General features: G+C 47.2%; 1 protein-coding gene across 3 annotated transcripts in view; it reads right to left on the minus strand.

The window, feature by feature from the left end:
* Cabin1 (calcineurin binding protein 1) overlaps nt 1-20,518 on the minus strand; it is a 115,545-nt gene that overhangs the window by 70,797 nt on the left and 24,230 nt on the right. For all 3 annotated transcript variants that reach the window (XM_031348562.1, XM_031348561.1, XM_031348560.1), the window contains exons 16-24: nt 20,135-20,329; nt 17,465-17,707; nt 16,186-16,342; nt 15,132-15,247; nt 9,093-9,254; nt 7,444-7,650; nt 7,134-7,279; nt 4,055-4,316; nt 343-603 (exon numbers count right to left, since the gene is read on the minus strand). In XM_031348562.1, coding sequence (XP_031204422.1) covers nt 343-603; nt 4,055-4,316; nt 7,134-7,279; nt 7,444-7,650; nt 9,093-9,254; nt 15,132-15,247; nt 16,186-16,342; nt 17,465-17,707; nt 20,135-20,329 — 1,749 coding nt within the window. The remainder of the gene's footprint in view (nt 1-342; nt 604-4,054; nt 4,317-7,133; nt 7,280-7,443; nt 7,651-9,092; nt 9,255-15,131; nt 15,248-16,185; nt 16,343-17,464; nt 17,708-20,134; nt 20,330-20,518) is intronic.

A 20,518-nucleotide genomic window follows, 5' to 3' on the forward strand; every position in this document is an offset into this window, starting at 1 on the left:
TGTGAGGATGCTATGGATGCTGCACTGCTGTATCTGTGAGGACACTGTGAGGATGCTATGGATGCTGCGCTGTCTATCTGTGAGGACCGGTATGCTGCAGAGGAAGGCCGTTTCCTCTGAGAAATGACAACAAAATGCCCATTTTCTCCAAAACGACAGCAAGCACTCTAAGGGGGAGAGAGAGCAGGCTGCTTTCATCTAGGTGAACACGAAGCTGCTGAGTACAGACGTGTTACCAGTAGGGTTGCAAGGGAATCCCTGGGAGTTTGAGCTCTAGCCCCAGGAGTCAGAGCGGGCAGACCCTCCTGCCCCGACATTCCTACCCTGAACCTGCAGGGTTACCTCCAGGGCTTCCATGGCCAGCTCGGGCGGGTTGTGGTAGTGAATCTTCTTCGGGTAGCGGGCAGCCTCCTCGTGTAAGTAGTGGCCAGCTTGACGGTAGTGCAGCAGGTACACGGTCGGGGGTTGCTGCTGCTTCTCAGCCACCTTGCCCAGCATGTAGTGAATGAGCCACTCCTCCTCATCACCGTCACCCTCACAGTGGGCTGCAGATGTGAAACAGTGCCTGGCTGTCTCCAGCATGCTGTCTCGCCGATCCTCCATCTATAACAAGATCACAAGCCTGCAGACCGGCCTTAGGTGCAATGTGTGCACCTGCCCAGGGGTCATGGTTCTCTTGGATGAAGCTAGCAGACTTATTCACCTGAGACTCTTGAAAGCATGCAAGGTGCAGAGCTGAACTTAGATCAGGTCGTTTCTCATTGACTCAGAGGCCCTTTCTTTCTGTAGCACCTTAACAGCATGGGCTCCTATTGACCTCTTTCTAGGGCGCCCCATTATAACCTGCATGGTTATAATGGACTGGTGTCCCTCAGCCACACAGGTCACAACTGGAAAGAGGTTAAGAAGGCTAATACAACTGTGCCTCACTCATCTCAAAAACATCAGGCATCCTTTACAGCGTAAACCTCCATCACAGGGAGTGAGCACCTTGCTCCCACACTCTCAGTGAAGCATGCAAGCAGAGGGACTCTATCACACGGCCTCTAAAACGAGGCCCTGCAGCCAATCTGTTCAAGGAAAAGGCAGCTGCTTAAATGTAGTTCTTCTGCTTGCACTGCTTAATAGCTGTGTGGCCCTGCCATTGTCCCTAGTTTTGCTAAGTTCAGCGGGAACAACATGCCACTCAGGAAGAAGAGGGATGGTGTGTCCAGAAGCTCTGCTATATAACTCCATTCTGGCTTGTCATCCTCTGGACAGAATGGACTTCCTTACTCATGGCCCTGCAGTCTCTCTGTGTTACTGAGTGCCTATGCTGGGGCTGCCATCACAACTGACATCTCCCAGACCTGCCTGGGAGAAGCAATTAGTCCTTTTCATATGTAGCAAGAAGCACTGAAAGAATGTCAAGTCACCCCCTCCAAGTCACTGGGTTAGGAAGTTCTGGTCCCCAGTTCTTTCCCCATTTTTCTTAAAATCAGCATCATAGGGACTATCTCCACTTCCCCACCCCAACACCTAAGAGCACAGCAGCTCAGATACAGCAACAGAACAGTTCTCAGACACAGTAAGTAAACACAGCCCAACCAACCAACCAGGGGAAGGCATCCTAGGAAGCTGCCTCCCCAGGGGTGGAAGGAGGGAGGGAACACAAAGCAGTCCTGCAGGCCAGAAAGCACCCCAGATATTGAGGCCAAACCTCTCCCTTCCTCCAGGCTAGGGGATGTCAAATCTGCCCACTACCTGCAGGAGCTGGACAAAGTTGTGCAAAAGGTGGAAGAGAAGGCTCCTCTCGGCTCTCAAAACAAGTACTCCCTCCCAGGGAGGGACCATCTCACCTCACTGTGTCTACCTGGAGGATAATTGTGTCCCTAATGTTACAAAGCCACCCAATGAGTCAAGTTCTACAGCAGTGAGAGGCTTCCATATGGTTGGTGACAACAAAGTTGAGCTCACATTTAAAATGATTGCATTTGCGTGACCTGAGTAGAGGTCAACAGCACGGGCTGAGGGAAAAGGGAAGCCAGACACTGCATTTAGTACAACGGGACCTAGGAGGAAAGAAAACTCCTAACAGGCAAATCCCCCTAGGCTTTCCTAAATGGACACACTGTTTGTGTGTAAAAAGGCTTGTTTCCTCTTAGAGTCTAGAAAGATATAAACTGAGTAACAACTCCTTAAAGGAGGCGATGCTTAGATGAGAGGCGTTTCTCCACTCTGTTCTCGTCAGGGTGAGGCCCTGTGCAGGACTTGATATCTGCCTTCTATTAGCAGTGAGATAGGACCTCTAAGGCCACTTCTCACACATATTTTCTACTTCTGGGCTCAAGCCTATCACTATAATGTCACATCTAAACTACTGGAGAAAAAAATATATTTAAAAAAATGATAAAAGAAAACGTAATAACCGCTCAAGAGCTTGCAAAGCACAGCTTCTGTCTGCAGGTCCCTGGTACGTCCTTTAACAAGCTCCACACCACCCAAGAGACCCAGTCAAGTATGGAGCCGCTCGTCTCGCCTATCTGTGGAGTTCATACAGCCTGCACACTGAGGAAGGAAAACATGGAGACATCGCTGAGAGCCTAGAAGCCAGAGACGAGCTCCTAAACCGAGAGCCGTGGTACCCTAAGCACAGAGGAGGAAGGCAATAGAACGGTGTGAGGCCTCACACAACAGCAGGGAAGCCCAGGGTGTGCTGTCCCAGGCCAGTGTGCAAACTCTGAGCCTTTCTTTCTGCTTCAGAACTGAGAGCAAGCACAGCTGACCACTGCCTGCCAAGAGAACACCCTGAAAGGCACAGAGGGTTCAGAGTCCAGGGAAGGGAGGTGGCCTCCAAGTAGCTTAGGTAAAGTAGCTTTCTAAATTTGATGCTGCAAAGGTGAAAGGAGTGGGTTACACAATCATATAACTGATTGAAAGCTGAGGTCTCCAAGAGTCAACTTAAGCTCTGTTCACCAAAGAACACACTCTTGGAACTGTCAAGTTCTAGCTACACAAGATTCAGGAGGCATTTTCACAACTAATTTTTTTCATAAGGCCCAATGACATCTTTTATTCACTATTTATTACAGTAATTCAGTCTTCATTAAGCAGGTTCACTCATGACTCTCTTGGGGCTGAGGTCCTCAAACAGTCGCCTTGTGATCAGGGTAGACTGTCAGGGATGCGGCTCAGATTATAAAAGTGGCAACGTCTAGTGGAGAAGTCTACTGCTGTGCTCCTCCTTATCCTTTCCAGGACCATGCGCCCAGGTCAGAGGCTCTGCGGGCCAGTGTCTTACTCTGCAGGGCCCTGGAGGCAGTAGGCCGTCCTCACACTGCCAGCTCCTCCAAGGTGACAATGCTTCAGAGGAATGGTGGCGAGTGCCTTGGGCCTCCTTCAGCCCTCCAGCAATCTTACCAGTGTTGGCAGCGCCTGCAGTTTTCATCACAGATGATCAGTGCAAAACCTGAAACCAACTACTGTCTACCTGACTGCTCAGCTCCTTCAACCCTTTCTTCCTCAGAGATCTTTCTGAGTGCCAGCCTCATACTGCCCCACTGAAGGTGTGGGCATGCAGCTCTGCAGCAGTAGTCTGTGCTCACCAGGCCTGATCTCCAGCACCCTTCACAAACGTGTCAGCATGATTCCTTCACTTGCTTCTGAAGGAACCAGTGGTGCTCTGCAGAGCAGTGCTGTAGGTCCAACCTCCATCCTGCCCTGACAGGAATGCTGCACAGGGCAACTGAAAAGCCTAATGCCTGGCCAAGCATAACACCACAGCCCCCATGGTCTTCTTTGGAAACAGGGGAGAGGTGCCTGCTTCAGATGGCCTCCATCCCTTCTCCACGACTCAACTCCCTTCAAACTCATGGCCAGTCAGTCAGGTCATAAGAGTACCTCTGAAATTGTCAACAGCCTAGGTGCCCAATAACCAAGAAATAAAGATACGATACTGCTGCAGGAAACGGCACGCATGACCCAGAGAGTTGGGGTGTAAGAACAAAGAGCAACGGCGACCTAGGCCAGCCTAGCTAGACAGACAATGGCAGGCCCTCTGCAGCACCTTCCTCACCTGCTGCACAAGCTCAGGGGGCAGCTCAGCTCTCCACTGCTTCAGTTGACGAGATGCGAATGAGTGTAAGGCATAGGACATGGTGCCATACTCAATCCACAAGGACAAATTAGAGCTGTCAATCTCAAGGGCCCTCCGGAAGCAGTTCAGAACAGGTGTGGCATGTTTCCAGATGGGTCCATCACTCTTCAGCTCGTTTGAGTTCAGCTTGTCCTGAATACGGCTGGCCCGGGCCAAAGCCATGCCTGCCCAGGAATCAAACCTAGGGTAGTGAAAAAAGCACCAGCTATAAACACTCTGTCCTGAAGGAATGGCAGGCACTAAGCCCAACAGTCGGGCAGACACTGGGGAAGCTCTGCTTCCATATAATGACTGAAAACCCAGTCTGGCTATTGCACGCAGCCAAGATCATGACTTAGAACAGCTTTGTCATGGGCTTGATCCCTATATCATTGCATACATGAGGACAAGGTATATGTGCTAAGAGATAAAATGTTTCTTCTATGTCCCTTAGCATTTTTCAAGCATTCAATGACTGCTCTAATAGACAGGATTTTGGAGTTTATTCCCCAGCATTAAAGGGCTGTCTACAATATTGCTCTGGTATAATGGAACAGGACACTCCACAAGGATTTACAGGGGGAATCCAGCTAAGGCAACAAAGAGATGTGAGTGTCATTCCTGTCTCTTGAGGCTCATATACTCACTGAGAAAGAGCTCAGGAACAGAGAACTGTGGGACCCCAGGCACCAAGTTTATTCCTATTGTTTCTGGGTCCCTAGTCTCTCAGCTCAGAGCCCAGTGACAAAAATAAAGAACAAGATAACAGGTGAGAACTAGGCCCTGATGGGTCTGAGAACACCTGAAAGAAGCTGAGGCAGAAACACACAAGATTCCTGAAAACAATAGAGCTGTGGAGACAGCACAACAGGACCAAGGTAATTCCAGAGCTCCTGGAGAGCTCTTTTCTCAGTGTGAGTCAGAAAACAGAAAAAGTGGCAAGCAAAGGGGCTAATGCTGCCTCTCCTACACACCATCCGTTCAGCCCACCACACCTCAAAGCTGGCGTGCAGAACTCTCTGATCACCCCCAGGAGATGGCAAAGGCAGAAGAAAGGGAAGCTCAGAGATGCTTCACTACCCTCCACCAAGTACGGCTGACACCGTGTAAGAGAGGAGCAGGAGAAACACCAAAGACACAATGGTGCAGAGGACAGCAAGCATGGGAGTTTCTCAGAGTGGCCTTTCTTCCACAGGGGCCCGGGAGTTCTTCCCAGCTCTGTCCAGGTTGCTCTGGAGAAGGGAGCAGGGGGAGAAGGGCTTAAAGGGAAGATTCTTTTTTACCAGGGCCAATTTCACAACAGGGACTTCTTTTCAACATCCACTAATTCTGGGAGAAGCTGCCCTCACCTTGAGGAAAGGAACCACGTGGCTGTGCCTGTGTGGCTGCATGTGGAGTAACCACAGCAGAAAAGCATCACCGTGAAAGCTAAGGAGCAGGCTGGAGAGATGCTCAGCAATGAGGAGCACTGGCTACCCTTCAGAGCCTGGGCTTGGTTCACAGCAACCCAGAGCCATCAGCAATTCTATTTCCAGGGATCCAATTCTCTCTCTTTTGGCCTCTACATGTACCAGGCACGCACATGATATGCAGACATACTTAAGGCAAAGCACCCATATACATGGAGAACAAACAAACAAATAACAACAAAAACCCACAGGGGAAAACCTACTGAGAGTGACCCCTCCTGATATAAGTGTCTAATCCAGATACATCTGCACACAACCCATATTCTCAGAGTGTAGGCCTACAGGGCTACCTGTGGCTCAGTAATAATAGGACCCCAGGATGAAGAAGTAGCCATAATCCACATTCTGGGCTCTTACTTGTACAGAGCAGGTTCAGTACTGGTCCTGGTCCTGTGCTGTTTCCAGAGCATAAGTGCTGAGCCGAACTAGATCTTAGCCCCACCTCCACCCCAAAATGCCTATCTAATTTAATACCACTTGCAGTTCAGCAAAAAGCTGGAAAGCTCAAAGAAAGCGAAGGACAGCTGCCAGCAAGATCATCAAAGGACCTCTAACAGTGCAATAAGGACCCTACTGTTCATCCAGCCATCTAGCATGAGTCTCATACTATTGAGAGGCTCCAAGGAAGAGGAAGAGGAAGAGGGAGAGGAAGAAGAAGAGAAAGAAAGAGAGAGGGGGAGGGAGGAAGGAGAGAGGGAGGGAGGACGGACCTTATATTTTAGCTAGTACCAAGGACCAGATGGAGCCCAAGTCTCCACTGGTAACTGTCTGTGAAGCTCAGAATAAAAGCAGCTGTGGAATGAGGCCTAGCACAAAGCTGGCAAAACCCTTTCTACACTGGGGCCTGGCCTCAGAGGAACTATCTCAGCACCCAGTGGATCTACTAGGCTAACATCCTCTAAACAGGTGATCGCAGTTGTTCTCAACCTTTGGGCTCTGACCCCTTTGGGGTTGCATTATCAGATATCTTGCATATCAGATATTTACATTACAATTCAAAAAACAAAACAGTAGCAAAATTATAGTTGTTAAGTAGTAATGAAATAATTATATGGTTGGGCCACAACATGAGGAACTGTATTAAAGGGTTGAAGCCTTAGGAAGGCTGAGGAACACTGGACTAGAGGGAAGTCTACTCTTACTCCATTGACTGGACAGGTGCCTGCTATGCCACAGGTGCCTACCATGCCACAGTGGCAGGTTTCATTACTTTCCCTTTTCAAATGGGGACGTGGGTGATCCGCAATGTCATACAGCACAAGCTCAGCCAGTGAAAGTATTGCTCTATGCTATCACAACTGACGGAACTACCTCAAAGACAACCAGGGCTTTAAGCATATGGTTCCCTGCCAGGAGGAAAACACAAGCTGAACAAAAAGGGTCCCCTGAGGACTTTTCATACAGGTGATGTGTTACAAACTTGATCTCTATTCAGATCTCAGCCCCTTCTTCCCTTGCCCCAGGTAGGAGTGTAGAGAGGTTACTTCTGTCGTTTCCTGAGGCAGAGCAGTTCTGCTCCTGCAGCAGCGTGGCCTCGCTGGACCACCCACCTGTTAGGGCAGATGCAGATATCATGCATGTAGAACTTGATGGCTTTAGACTGTTCTTTGTTCTTGAAATGATAATCAGCCAGGAGGTAGTAGAGCTCATTCAGCACTGGGGGTGTGGGGTCTGCGCCCTCTGGAAGGCAGGGTACCTGGCATGAGAGAAGGCAACTTAGGAGAAGAGGTGAAGTCAAGTATGCCGTCAAGTATGTAACCTGTCAGCTCATCTTCTGATCCCTGACAGATGGTGCTGAGCAAACAGCAGTGTGAGGGGAAACCCCATCACCCCCACCATCCCATTTTCCCTGAGGCCCACCTCAGCTGAGGTTCCCTCAATGTAGGCAGAGACTTTTTCCATGCTCAGAGCTGGCTTCTCTGTGCGGGGCACGATGGTAGCAATTCTTTTCAACAGGTTTGCCAAGTCAGCTGAAACAGTGCTTGTCTTGTAGCTATCAAATTCAGGGAGGGTCTTGGGCTTAAAATACTCAAACATAAACAGAGCATCCTCCCATATAAGATCCACCTTGAAAACAGACAGATGCAGACTCATAGTGCATGCAAGGTTAACAAGTTCCGACAGTGTGATGAGGTCACAGCATGCTGGAAAAGACAAAGCCCCTCCCTGGGGGCCTCTTAAGCCTGAGGTAGAGGGCAGGGCCGAAGCCTCCACTGCAGCCGCCTAAAACACAAAGTCTTTTGGTTTGGGGGTTGGCATAACGTAATTTACCTTAGAATTAATTTCCAAAGGCTCAAGCTCCCTGAGGATAACACTGTACAAAATTATATTATTAATGTTAAGGCTTATTATAACTCTTATTATATATTATGTACATAATACATACAGAAATATTTAACTTTCTTAATGAAGGACAATAAAGGATAAAGACAATTGTATGCTAAGTATTAAGTTTTTAGCATTGACTGTTAGTCAAGAATTTATTTCTTTAAATCTTATTTTACTTTTTATTTATGTGTGAATATATATGCCACATATGTACACGTATGCACAAAGGCCAGAAGAGGACATCGGATTCCTCGAAGGAGTTACAGGTGACAGATATTTGTTATGGATGCTAGAAACAAAACTCAGGTCCTCTGCACGAGCAGCAGTGTTCTTAGCTGTTAAGCCATCCACTCAACTCAACACTTGGATCTCATGTAGTCCAGGCTAACTGTGAACTCACTCTGAAGATCTTAATAATCCTGCCTCCACCCCCCAAGGGTGTACTCCACAAGGCCTAGTTCTGTGTAACATAGTGATAAACTAGGGCTTCATCAATGCTGGGCAAGTATGCTACACTGCTAGCCTAAGGAATTACTCTTAGGACTCATGCCTGGCTGGAGTTGGTCTCTAAAAACGCAAGTGTTGGAAACTAAAGGTTATAATCTGTGAAGCCATGCCAACTTAGCCAGGGGTGTGTGTGTGTGTGTGTGTATGTGTGTGTTCTCATGGTGGGGATGGTGTGTCGATCATAACTTGGAAGCTGAGGCTCTATAACCTTAGGCCATAGTGAATGTGCCATCCTAAAGAGCCAATACTTTAGGGTATAGAATATTCAAGACTAGAGAATGTCGCATGGTATTAGCCATGACATAATATACCCAATGGTACTCTGGAAAAAAAACAAATCAAAAAGAAAAGTATCTATGGAATTATGCAAGTAATCCAAACTGCAAACAAACCTATGAACAACTGTCGTACCATGCTGCATTCTGAATCAATTATGGGCTATATCTTCTAAGAAAACCTTTTCCTCTGCTCAACCATCAGACCATATCTGCTCCAGGTACAGGCTGTGTGGGCCTGAACAGTGCAACAAATCTGATGTTCCCTCAGGAGCTCATGCTTTCCAAAGCTGCCCCTGCGCAGGGTGGGATAGCAGGCTCACCCTCACCTGCTGGGCTGAGATAGCAGGCTCACCCTCACCTGCCCCTGCTGGGCTGGGATAGCAGGCTCACCCTCACCTGCTGGGCTGAGTGCTCCTCCAGGTACCTGGCCTTGCTCTTCTTGCTGGGGAAGCTGTACAGGCAGTAGAAACACTGCTCCAAGGCCGTCTCCAGCTCCTCCTTGTAGGGGTGAGTGTCTTCAGAGGCGGACGCAGCAAGCTCCTTTTGGAGAACTTGCACCTGTGGCAAGTGGAAAGAGATGCCTGAGGAAACAGATCTACAGGCTCAGCCTGCCTGTGAAAGCAGAAAGACTAGCCCTTCATCGACTCTTTGACCCTGAGGAGCAATGTCTGGGGTACTTGTGTGGCTAGATTCCGAAAGTCCTGCTTCCTAGAATCACTTGATATCCCCACAGAACTGCTCTGGTTGGATCTGGCAGTAGGATCCTCTGAACATGTGACCCACCTGACTTTGGCACGCCTAGCCAGCATTTGTACCACCACAAGATACTCTAGGTACATCTCCATCCATTTACTAAGTGTGCATTTACTGAACAGTAGCTTTACTTAGGCACAATTTGACATAAAACTTAACTTTTCAAACATTCAGATTCCAATGGAGGAAATGGTGCTAAATACACACAAACAACGTAAGTCCCACCAGGACTGAGGAAAACTTCCCAACCAAGTTTTACTGAGAACCAGAGAGATATGAACAACACAGCAAACCAATTATATCTCTGGATATGAAATGCTGTGCCTATATTTATTCCCAGGGAAATCCAACGTTAATCTCCACTAGTTCTGTTGTGTTTGTACTATTGTGAGAGTCTGAGTAGTTACACAGAGACCCTCCTGCCCACAAACTCTCTCTTCTTTACAGTAAAAAGTGTGACCTTCCTGTGACCAGACATAGACATGAGAGAAAAAAGAAAGAACCATAGAGAGTGAAAAGAAAGGGGGAAATGAAGGTATCCAGAGATTATAATCATTAATATAGAAAATTCATCAAGTTCACAACCCATTACAATTATTAACCAAATAGCAAGTTAAGAGGCCATGTCTAAGAGAGATTTCTTTTTAAAATGTTCCAATTCCAGGCAGTGGTGGCACATGCTTTTAATCCCAGCACTTGGGAGGTAGAGGCAGGCGGATCTCTCAGTTTGAGGCCAGCCTGGTCTACAGAGTGAGTTCCAGGATAGCCAGGGCTACACAGAGAAAACCTGTCTCAAAAAACCAAAAAAAAAAAAAAAAAAAAAGTTCCAATATGTTTGCAAAAGAAGATAGAAAAAATTAATTTAAGTATCTACTTGCAATAGGAAGTGTTTTAAAGATACTCAGGGTTGGAAGTACAGGACACCAGCAGACCACATGCCTGGCACATACGAGGCCTTCTTGGCCCCCAGAACCACACACAAAAACTTAGTCTTCAAACAAAATGCACATAAGGGAAATAAGAATGGGAACATGTAAGACTGAACTAAATGGGGAGATATACTATTCTTGACTACGGAGTTCAATTTGACCACTTCTCTCCCATATTAATCAATAAGACCATTGATTCCAATCAAAATTCCAGGGAGGGTGCAATTTCTCAAAATTTTATGCACTTATCTTACAACGTTATGGATGGAGGAGCTAAGAATACCAAAAAGAATATGATGGGGAAAAAGGTAAGGATATGAATCCTAATAGTTATCAGACTATTTGTGGCACCAGTACAGGACCAGACAGGCTGCTTACATCAGTAAAGACAGTGCCTAATGATAACCCTGTGCACCCACAGGACATGACAGAGCCTTAGGTTCAGTAGGGAAATTCTTTAATAAAGAACTCAAACCAACTGGCCATCCATATAGAATGTGAAACTGGACATGCCTTATCTTATAAACAAACAAACATTGACATGGATTGAAGAATGCATGTAACAAGAAGTCAGGAGAAATCTTTACGTGTGTGTGAGGGGCGGGGGGGTCGTTATTTATTGACAGGGTTTCATGAGCCTGAGGTGACTCTGAGCTCCTGATTATCCTGCCTCACCACCCAAGTGTTGGGATTCCAGGCATGTGCTATAATAATTTCTTTCCTTCCTCCTTTCCTTGCTTCCTTCCTTTCCTTCCTTTCCTTCCTCTATTGTTTACGCTTGCTTGCTTGCTTTATGGAGGAGAGGGCACTTGCACACCTTGACACATATGTAGAGGGACTCAGTTCTCTCCTTCGATCATGCTGGTTCTAGGGAGCAAACTCAGGCCATCTGGCTTGACAGCAAGTGCCTTTCCCCCTGCCCTGGCCCCGAGGACAACTGCTTAAATGGAGACATTTAAACAATAAAGGAAAAGCCTGGTGACCTGATATCACAATCACAGGTTTACATTCTGGCTGGATGTGCAGGCCATGCCTATACTCCTAGCACTCAGAGGGTTGAATCAGGACTACCCAGAGTTTAGTATAGGCCCCCAAAGATAAAACAAGAACCTCAAAATTCTATAGATGAGACATCACACAAACTCAAAACACAGCAGCTGCACAGAAACAGATAGCTGACCAAGAATAGTGTGTGGTACATGTACCAAACACAGTAAAAGTGGTGGGACACACCAGACAAGGGCTGGAATCTATAAAGAACTAATGTGGTGGGATGGGGCAGAGAATGTAAGTTAGTTCACAGGACATTTTATGAGTAGCCAAATCATGAAAGAGGAAACCAAAGATAAACAAACATAAGAACATTTATGGGTAGAAGAAGCCCCAAGTGTGGAAAGCCCCAGTGAGTGTATATTTTGACATGGGCATGGCCTGCTGAAGGTGCCAAGGCCAGAATTGGCAAAGGCATTACCCACATGGGCCAGGCTCATGGGTAATAGCAAAGCCTTTCCCTTCTACAGTCTCCTCCACTCAGGTGTTTCCAGCCTGAGACTGATGGCCTACGGAGGCCTACTGTCAAACTAGCTAATCCCGCCTGCTGTGCTGGTCCTAATGAACATGCTCAAGTTCCAGGTTGGTGGCAGGGTGCTAGAGGGAACAGTTAAGAGAACTCTTCTCTGACCCCACTTCACTGTCTTTCTTTATTCCCTCATAGTCCCTAACCAGAATTCCAGAATCCAAGCTGCACAGGATGTGGCAAAAAACACACTCAACTTCATTAATAAGTGTAAAGCATTACAAAGACTACAGATCAATGGAAATCCTCTTGGCTCCCTAGCACTGCTCAAGTCTATATGGTATAGGGGCTGACGAGGGTCTGAGGAGATAGCACAGCACACAGTGCTCGCTGCACAGGCATGAAGAGTCTATATGGTACAGGGGCTGATGAGGGTCTGAGGAAATAGCACAGCACACAGCACACACAGTGCTTGCTGGACAGGCATGAAGAGGACTCACTTTAACAAGTGCAGTGTAGTTGGGTGAGTGCTTGCTAATCCCAGCACTTAGGAGACAGAAGGAGATGGTCCTGGAGCTCAATCCTCCAGCTAGCAAGACAGCCTAGTGTGAAGAGGCACAGCCATGAGGAAGGACACCACCTGACCCACTTACACAGTATGCTGGCTGGTTTTATGCCAACTTGATACATGCTAGAGTCCTCACAAAGAAAGGAGCCTCAATGAGATGTCTCAATAAAATCCAGCTGTAGGGCATTTTCTCAGTTAGTGATTAATGTAAGAGGCCTCAGCCCATTGTGGGAGGGGCCATGCCTTGGCTGGTGTTCCTGGGATCTATAAGAAAGCAGGCTGAGCAAGCCATTAGGAACAAGCCAGTAAGCAGCACTCCTCCGTGGCCTCTGCCATCAAGTCCTGCCTCCAGGTTCCTGCCTTGTTTTTCATGTCCTGACTTCCTTTAGTGATTGAAGTATAAGCCTCGATTTAAATAAACGCTTTCAGGGCTGGAGAGATGGCTCAGTGCTCTTCTGAAGGTCCTGAGTTCAAATCCCAGCAACCACATGGTGGCTCACAACCATCCATAATGAGATCTGACACCCTTTTCTGGTGTCTCTGGAGACAGCTACAGTGTAGTTACATATAATAATAAATAAATCTTTAAAATAAATAGATAAATAAATAAATCCTTTCCTCCTCAATTTGCTTTTGGTCATGGTGTTTTATCAAAGCATTAGTAACTCTAGGACAAGCAGGTTCTGGGGATCTGAACTCTGGTCCTCACCCTGGTCAGCAACCACTGAGCTGTCTTCCCCACTTCTCTTCATGAGAGAGCTGCCTTGAGGCCTCCTAGGAGCTGACAGTGTCTCTGTACTCTGGCAGAGCAATGAAGCAGGCTGACTCCTGGATAGCAATACAGGCCTTGCAAACTATCAACTCTTTGCATACAAAAGTTCTGTGCACACTCTCAGTCTCCTTCAACTGTGAGGGCTAAACTTGGTTGTCAACTTGACTACATCTAGAATCAACTAAAACCCAAACTTCTGGGCAGTCCTGTGCTGGATTTTCTTGATTAGTTGAGGTGGGAAGACACACCCTAAATTTAAGCTTTAAATTTAAATTTTTTTTTTTTTTTGGTTTTTCGAGACAGGGTTTCTCTGCATAGCTCTGGCTGTCCTGGAGCTCACTCTGTAGACCAGGCTGGCCTCGAACTCAGAAATCCACTTGCCTCTGCCTCCCAAGTGCTGGGATTAAAGGCGTGAGCCACCACCGCCCAGCTTAAATTTTTTTTTAAATTTTGCTTTTTGCCTGCTTGCCCTCACTCTCACTGGCAAGTTTATCTATCTATCCTGTTGTAGCAGCTGGTATTAAAAGTCCAACTTCTGGGGCTGAAGAGATGGCTCAGCGGTTAAGAGCACTGGCAGCTCCTCCAGAAGTCCTGAAGTCCTGAGCTCATATCCCAGCAACTACATGGTGGCTCACAACCATCTGTAATAGGATCCAATGTACTCTTCTGGTATGTCTGAAGACAGCTACAGTGTCCTCATATACATAAAATAAATAAATAAATCTTAAAAAAAAAAATCAAACTTTTCAGGATTCCGACAGAGACTGAAAACGCGCAGTTCTTCAGGGATCCTCCTTGACTCTGCCCCCATTTGGGACTGCTAAGACATCCAACCTCATGGACTGAACACTACTGGCTTCTCAGCCTTTCCATTATGAGACAGACATCATCGGACTACCCAGACTGTGCCCTGTCAGTCTAATCAGTCTTCTAGAATATCAGCTCCAGCAGATCTGCTCCTCCAGAGCCCTGACCTGACGCACACAAACCCGCATCTCTTTTGTGCCAGGTGCTACATTAAGCACTGGGATTCAGCAATGAACCAAGTGAACAAAAACACCTACTGTCTAACCTCACACCAGTGGAGAAAGGTCAAATAATATACACAGTGAGTAAATGACAGGCCCCTAGGAAGTAGTAAAGCTGGGCGGAGATGAGGCAAACTAGAGAGGCACTGGGGGAGGGCACAGCTGCAAAGGGTACGCCCACCAAGAAGGCTTTTTAAAGGGCCAAAGAACAAAAATTTTAGGTCTTGCAAGCAATGCACACTTATCTTGTCCCTGCGGGTGCATAGTAAAAGCAGCCATAGTTGCTATGTAAATAAATGCCCCAATTTAACTTTATTAGCAGGTCTATAGGCTGGGCTAGATACTCCTCCCTTGACATATCCAGAAAACTTGATGCTCTGTAATTTGTCTGGTGCTAGCTGACTTCCTAATCAGCAGAGACTGATTCACGCTGCTTATCTCCGGTAAACCCAGAAAGCAACCACCAATCAGTCACAGTGCGCAAGTTCAAGACTGCCCACAGCCAGTATAATAGCTCCAGATTGCACAATGAGGACCTGTGCTTTCATCATGATGTATGTATGCCAAAGGCTCAAGGATAACGAGATCAACTAAGGATGGACTAACGTCTTTGAAATCCATGAGCCAAAAAACCTTTCCTCCTTTAAAGATGATTATCTCTGGTATTTTATCACAGGAACAGAAAGAAAGAAAAAAGCCACAGGAACCAGGCTCAGATTTTCTGCAGTCAGCTTCAGTAATTAGAACCATGTATTAGTCAGAGATGCCCAGTGGGGACCCTACAGGCAGAAGCCTGAAGGAGTCACTTTGGCTCCTCCCACCTCTCCCCCTTCCCCAGCCTTATACTGGCCGTCCAAGGGGTCACTCACATAGAATCGCAGCAGTGCTCCGTCTGAATTGCAGCACCAGGACCTCCTGCCCAGGTACTCATGTGCTGTGTTGAGCAGCATGAGGGAAGATGGGAGCATGGGCATCTCCGACATCCCTGGAAGAGACAAGAGTTAGCGCAAGTCCACATAGCAGCGGGAGGATGCGGGTGCCTCTCTTCTTCAGGAGCTTGTCTTTTATATGACCACAGAACGTTTTTTATCTCTTTCCTCTGTCTTCTAAGTAATTACCTAGCTGGCTTTCATAACCAATCTACGTTTATCAAAAATCAAGTGAGATCATAGATTTTTCTAAATGTAAATGAATACTTCATTCACAAAAAAATGAAACTACCCTGAGAACCAATACTGGCACCTTATTTGGGGGAAGGGCAAGTGAATTAAGACAGGGAGAGACACAGCGCCATGCCTGCCTGTCCACAGAACATGTCCGCTCTTCCCTGGATGTACTATGGATGTACTACTCTAGCTGAGGGCACTAAATTAGTCCCTCTTGCTTGCTTCTTCTCATTGAGAGAGGATCTTTCTGTGCAGCCCCGCCTATCCTGAACCTTGCTATCTAGACTTGGCTGGCTTTGAACTCACTCAGAGACCCACCTGTCTCTACCTCCCAAGAGCCAGGATTAGGTGTATATGCCACCATGTCCAGTACTTTCCGACAGCTTTTAGAAAACTCTTTGGTATGGGTAGTTTTCATTTTTATAAGAAAAATAATAAACATTTATGATTACATATGTTTCACTACTCAAATCTTTTGTGAAAACAATTTAGTATAAATATGCCATGAGTTCTACAGACGTGCATCACTAGACATTTATACTTAAACAAAAATCATTGAGCAAAGGGTCTCCATGAGGCAAGGGTACCCTGAGGGTGCCTATAGCATGACCTCTAAGAAGTAAATCCCACAGTGCTCCAGAGGCTGTGCAGCTCACTAGCATACTCGTCCTCACAAAACCAGGTATAAGGCCAGGGCTCCACCCACGGGATAGGAAAGGCCCATCCCGCCAAGCCTGCAGGCAGCGCACGCATGCACCTTCTTCTGTTGGGTTCTGGAGCTGCTGCTGGTGGCACAGGGACCGGAAAGTATCTTCCTCCTGCCAGATGATCCTGTGCAGGATAATCCAGGGCAGCACGGAGGAGACATACGGCTCCTTGGGCTCCTCTTGCACAGCCATGCTGCAGTCGATGACCTGGCAAAGGGCACCGGCATATCACAACATGGCAGCCTCCCCCAAGCCTCCTGAAATGAGTCTACGCTGTAGTGCCTTCTGTGAAGGTAAGGCATGCAGTCTGCCTACAGCTCTGACATGGGAACACTGACCTACCACTATCCCAGTTTGCTATCAGACAGACTCCCAGAATGACCAGTGGCAATCTCACACCACATGCAGTTACTGACCATGGCGAGGGGAGCTAACACCCAGAGGAAGGCAGGCATGGAGAAGCGACTGAGCCATATGGACATATACAGACGCTATCATAAAAGCAGGAGTGGCAACAGGGTTTCATGCACAGGGTGATCAGACATAAGCCCTTAAGGCTTCCAGGTAAATGACTGTGGTAAGCCCAACACCCAGAGAGGGCAGGGCATGAGGGCATTTCAGTTGTAAAAGTTGTAAAAGTATTTCAGTTGTAAAAGTTGCCTCTGTGACAGGATGGTGTGTGGGCTAAAACAGTAGAAGGTACAGGATGGACTACTACAGGGCTTCCACAGCTCATCAAAGCAATGGCAGGGACCTATACTATGGCAGAACAAAATGGAGGGTGAAATAAACCTAGAGGAGGGAAGCTGTGGTTCAGCAGGACACCACCCACCACCACGTGGCCAGAGTTTAGAAGATAGCAGAGGGCACTCAAATGAAGAGTATGTGCTTCAACGCTGGCCTGGGAAACACGGGGCAGTGTGGCCAACCTAAGGTTTGAAGTACTACCCTCAACCCAAAAATCTAGGGTATCTAGGGTGTGGAGTAGGAAAGCCCCGCGGGGAGCCACACTTGGACTCTAGTCCTCGCTCTGCCTCTTGGCACACTAAATGCAGCAGAACCTCTGCTCTAAGCCTACCTCAGCTCCTCTGGAACAGGATGTCTGAGGATCTTTGTTATAGCAGTGTTACATCAACTCTAACCTCTAGACAAATCAGCCCCCAGAAGGTCTGTATCTGTGGACAGCTACCTCCTCAAACTCCACAATCCTAGCCAGAGAAGTCATGTGTCCCTCTGGGGTACGTAACTCAGTGAGCACCTGTGAACCTCAGAAGGGTTATCAGAGACACACCTGCTGAGACAGCTTAGGACAGAAGGGCCGGGAGTTACCTGAATGAGGTTGTTAGTGAGCCGGACAAGGCCAGTGGTAGAGGATGACTCCTTAAGGATACTGCCACTGCTGTCGGATGACAGTGCCTGCTCGATGCCTAGCAGCAGCTGGGTCACTGTGGCCACCCACTCTTCCTTGGCTGCAGATTCGCTTGAGTTCAGCATCTGCTGGACAGCTTCATTCAGAGCCACATCAGAACATTCAAAACACTGCCTGTGGTCCTTCAGCCTCAGCAAGGAGTCCTGAGTACAGAAGCAAAACAAAAAGAAGGGTGTCCGCTTGACACACCACAGTCATTTACCTGGAAGCCTTAAGGGCTTATGTCTGATCACCCTGTGCATGAAACCACACCAGGACCTCAGGTCTGAGACTGGAGGCTAACAAAGGACAGGACCAAAGCCCCAAGAGCAGTCGCCATGTCAGCATTTCCACAGCCTCAAGGCATCTGCAAGAGCACACTCTGACTTGGGGAACATGGCAATATGACAGGCCACTCGCCAGGGAGCTTCTAGAAAATTGTTTGACTTTTGTGCCGAATCTTCCCATTTATAAACCTGGGCCCCTGTGAACTAGACCACGGAGCTGGCAAATACCAGAGCCAAGACCAAGTGACTGATTTCCTTTGTCACTAACCTAAGCCTAACCCGTAAGACATAAATATTTTACTGCTGCTTCATAACTGTCTCATATGCAGGATACCTAACCTGTGACCTGTGAGAAAGGGTCTGCCCAAAGGCAGCTTGAGGGTTAAGAACCACTGTTCTAACAGAACACAAGGCTCGAGGCCACAAAGAACAAAAAAGCAGACGACTAGCTGCCAACTAGTGTGGAAACCAAATTACCACTTCGTGGGCAATGCTACCACATACCTAAACAAATACACAGAGAACAGTAAAAAGACATGAGGATTTCATTCATTCAGAGACTGGGTTCAAAATAAATAGGCAAAAATCAGTAGGGTTCTTACAAACCAACAATGTACAATTAAAAAGTATAACTAACAACCCAAAATAGTAACATCTAAAAATTAACTGATTGAGAAGGAACTATTTGCTATACTGAGGAACATAAAAAGCAGCTTGCCAAATTGGGAGCTCATTCTTGTATCCCATCCTCTCACCATGAGAAGGATTCCAAATTTGATCCCCACCCCAGAAATGCCAAAGCAGTCAAGTTAAAATATGCAAGCCATACAATATGGCCGCTGTGTGGGAGTAAGGGTGAGTAACCCTTCATCCCTACTGGTGGCGTCATGGACTCCCTCCCTCCCCTCTAGAGCCTTCCTGGCCACCACCAGGCACTCCATCCTCTGTGTGGAGAACCTGAGCAGATCAACACTGTCCCAGGCTAGGAAAGGTTATCTAAGCAAATGACACAAATGCACAATGAAGAAAACCACAGCCATCTAGCTGTGTGAACAGATCCTGACAATGTAAAAACTGAGAGCACTAGATATAAAAACAAAACAAAAATAAAGCCAAGATTTAACAATAGCAAATGACATATTGGAGGGGAAAAAAGATCCAATGAGGAAAAAAATCTTTAATTATTAAAAAAAAAAAAAACATTCCACTCAATAAGAAAACAGGCAGCAACAACTGGAAATCACTTACTCCTAGAAGCAGAAGCCCCATAGTGTATGGCCCAGTCCTCAGAACAGCCCATAATACAGGGCAACATGCCTCCCAAGAAAAAAGCTTCTGGCCACATCTCCTGACAAAGTAACATCTGAGCATGAGAGCCACCCTACAGAGCACAGAGGGGCGGCCCTGTCCTTCCGTTTTGACACTCATACCATACTGGCTCTCCCCTCCACACACTACCGCTCTAAGTGCCCTTCAGGATAACGAAGGTCAGACACATTTCCCTGATCTCAGCAGGGTCCTGCCTCACCCACAGCCCAGGCCAGGAGCCAAAGCACCCTCTTACTCCTCTCCACTCTCCTAAACCATCTCTCTCCTCCCTCCTACCCTGGCTGAGAAGAAACACTTGTTCTCACAGCTGCACCTTTTAGGTAGTTCCCAGTTCAAGAAAGGTAACAATGAGAACGCCAAATGAAGAGGCCGGAATATTACTGTACTCCTTCCGACCAAAAGGGGAAAGAGCAATAGATTTATGTACAGGCGGTGTTAGCACATAAACCACAAGGAGACAGAGTCCAGGCTGGCCATGTTTGTGTCTATTGGACTCAGAACAGAAGTGGTAACAATGACAAAGCACTCCACAGTACTGGTGTGCAGCTGGCACAGCAGCAGCGGCATCAACAGGAGGGCACACATGACTTCACATGCAATGCCAGTGTTCTTCTTCAATGTGTAGTAAAATGTGCGCCTGTATTTCTTGACTCTACACTGTACATTATCAATTTATACCTACTCAAAATTAAGCTAAAATGCAATGAAACAGAGATGAACAAATGAGTAGATAAGTGGAGGATATCTTAACCATTTTTTGGGGGAAAACTGTAGTCAAGCGCAGACTCCCCTTGAGTCACAGCAACTAATAAAATCTAAACTCCTAGGTTCCATCACTATCCCAATCTTGACCATGTCTTTGGCCTGGCATCATTTTAGGTGGCAGGCTAAGCCACTTTTCAGTTTTGGTTATTGTTTTCACACACAAGTGAAGGCAATATAAACATGGATGGGGACCCAAGCGTAAGCACATACCTGCAGCAGAAGCAGCTGGGCTGGCCTCTCGGGAATGGAAGTCATAAACTCCAGGTGTTTGGCTCGGTCGAAACCACTGGTACACAAAGTGGGCCGGAGCAGATGCACCACAGCCTTGTAGTCACCTGCCTCAAACAGCCGCTGAATCTCCTCCAGGGACTGGCACCTCTCCAGGGACTTCAGGTTCTTATCAATCTGAAAAGGATCCAAAGTGCTGCCTGCCGGCGTAGCCCTTACCTGCTCCCTGAACATGGCCAGTGTCTGAGTCATCCCATCCAAACCAGAAAAGACAAGCTAATCCTCCAGCACTCCAATTCACCCAAAGTAGTGTAGGCTCCCTCACGTAAAACATATCAGCATCCACACACTGTGTCCACACCTTCA

This window comes from Mastomys coucha, unplaced genomic scaffold (assembly GCF_008632895.1).
Source record: "Mastomys coucha isolate ucsf_1 unplaced genomic scaffold, UCSF_Mcou_1 pScaffold3, whole genome shotgun sequence".
NCBI lineage: Eukaryota > Metazoa > Chordata > Mammalia > Rodentia > Muridae > Mastomys > Mastomys coucha.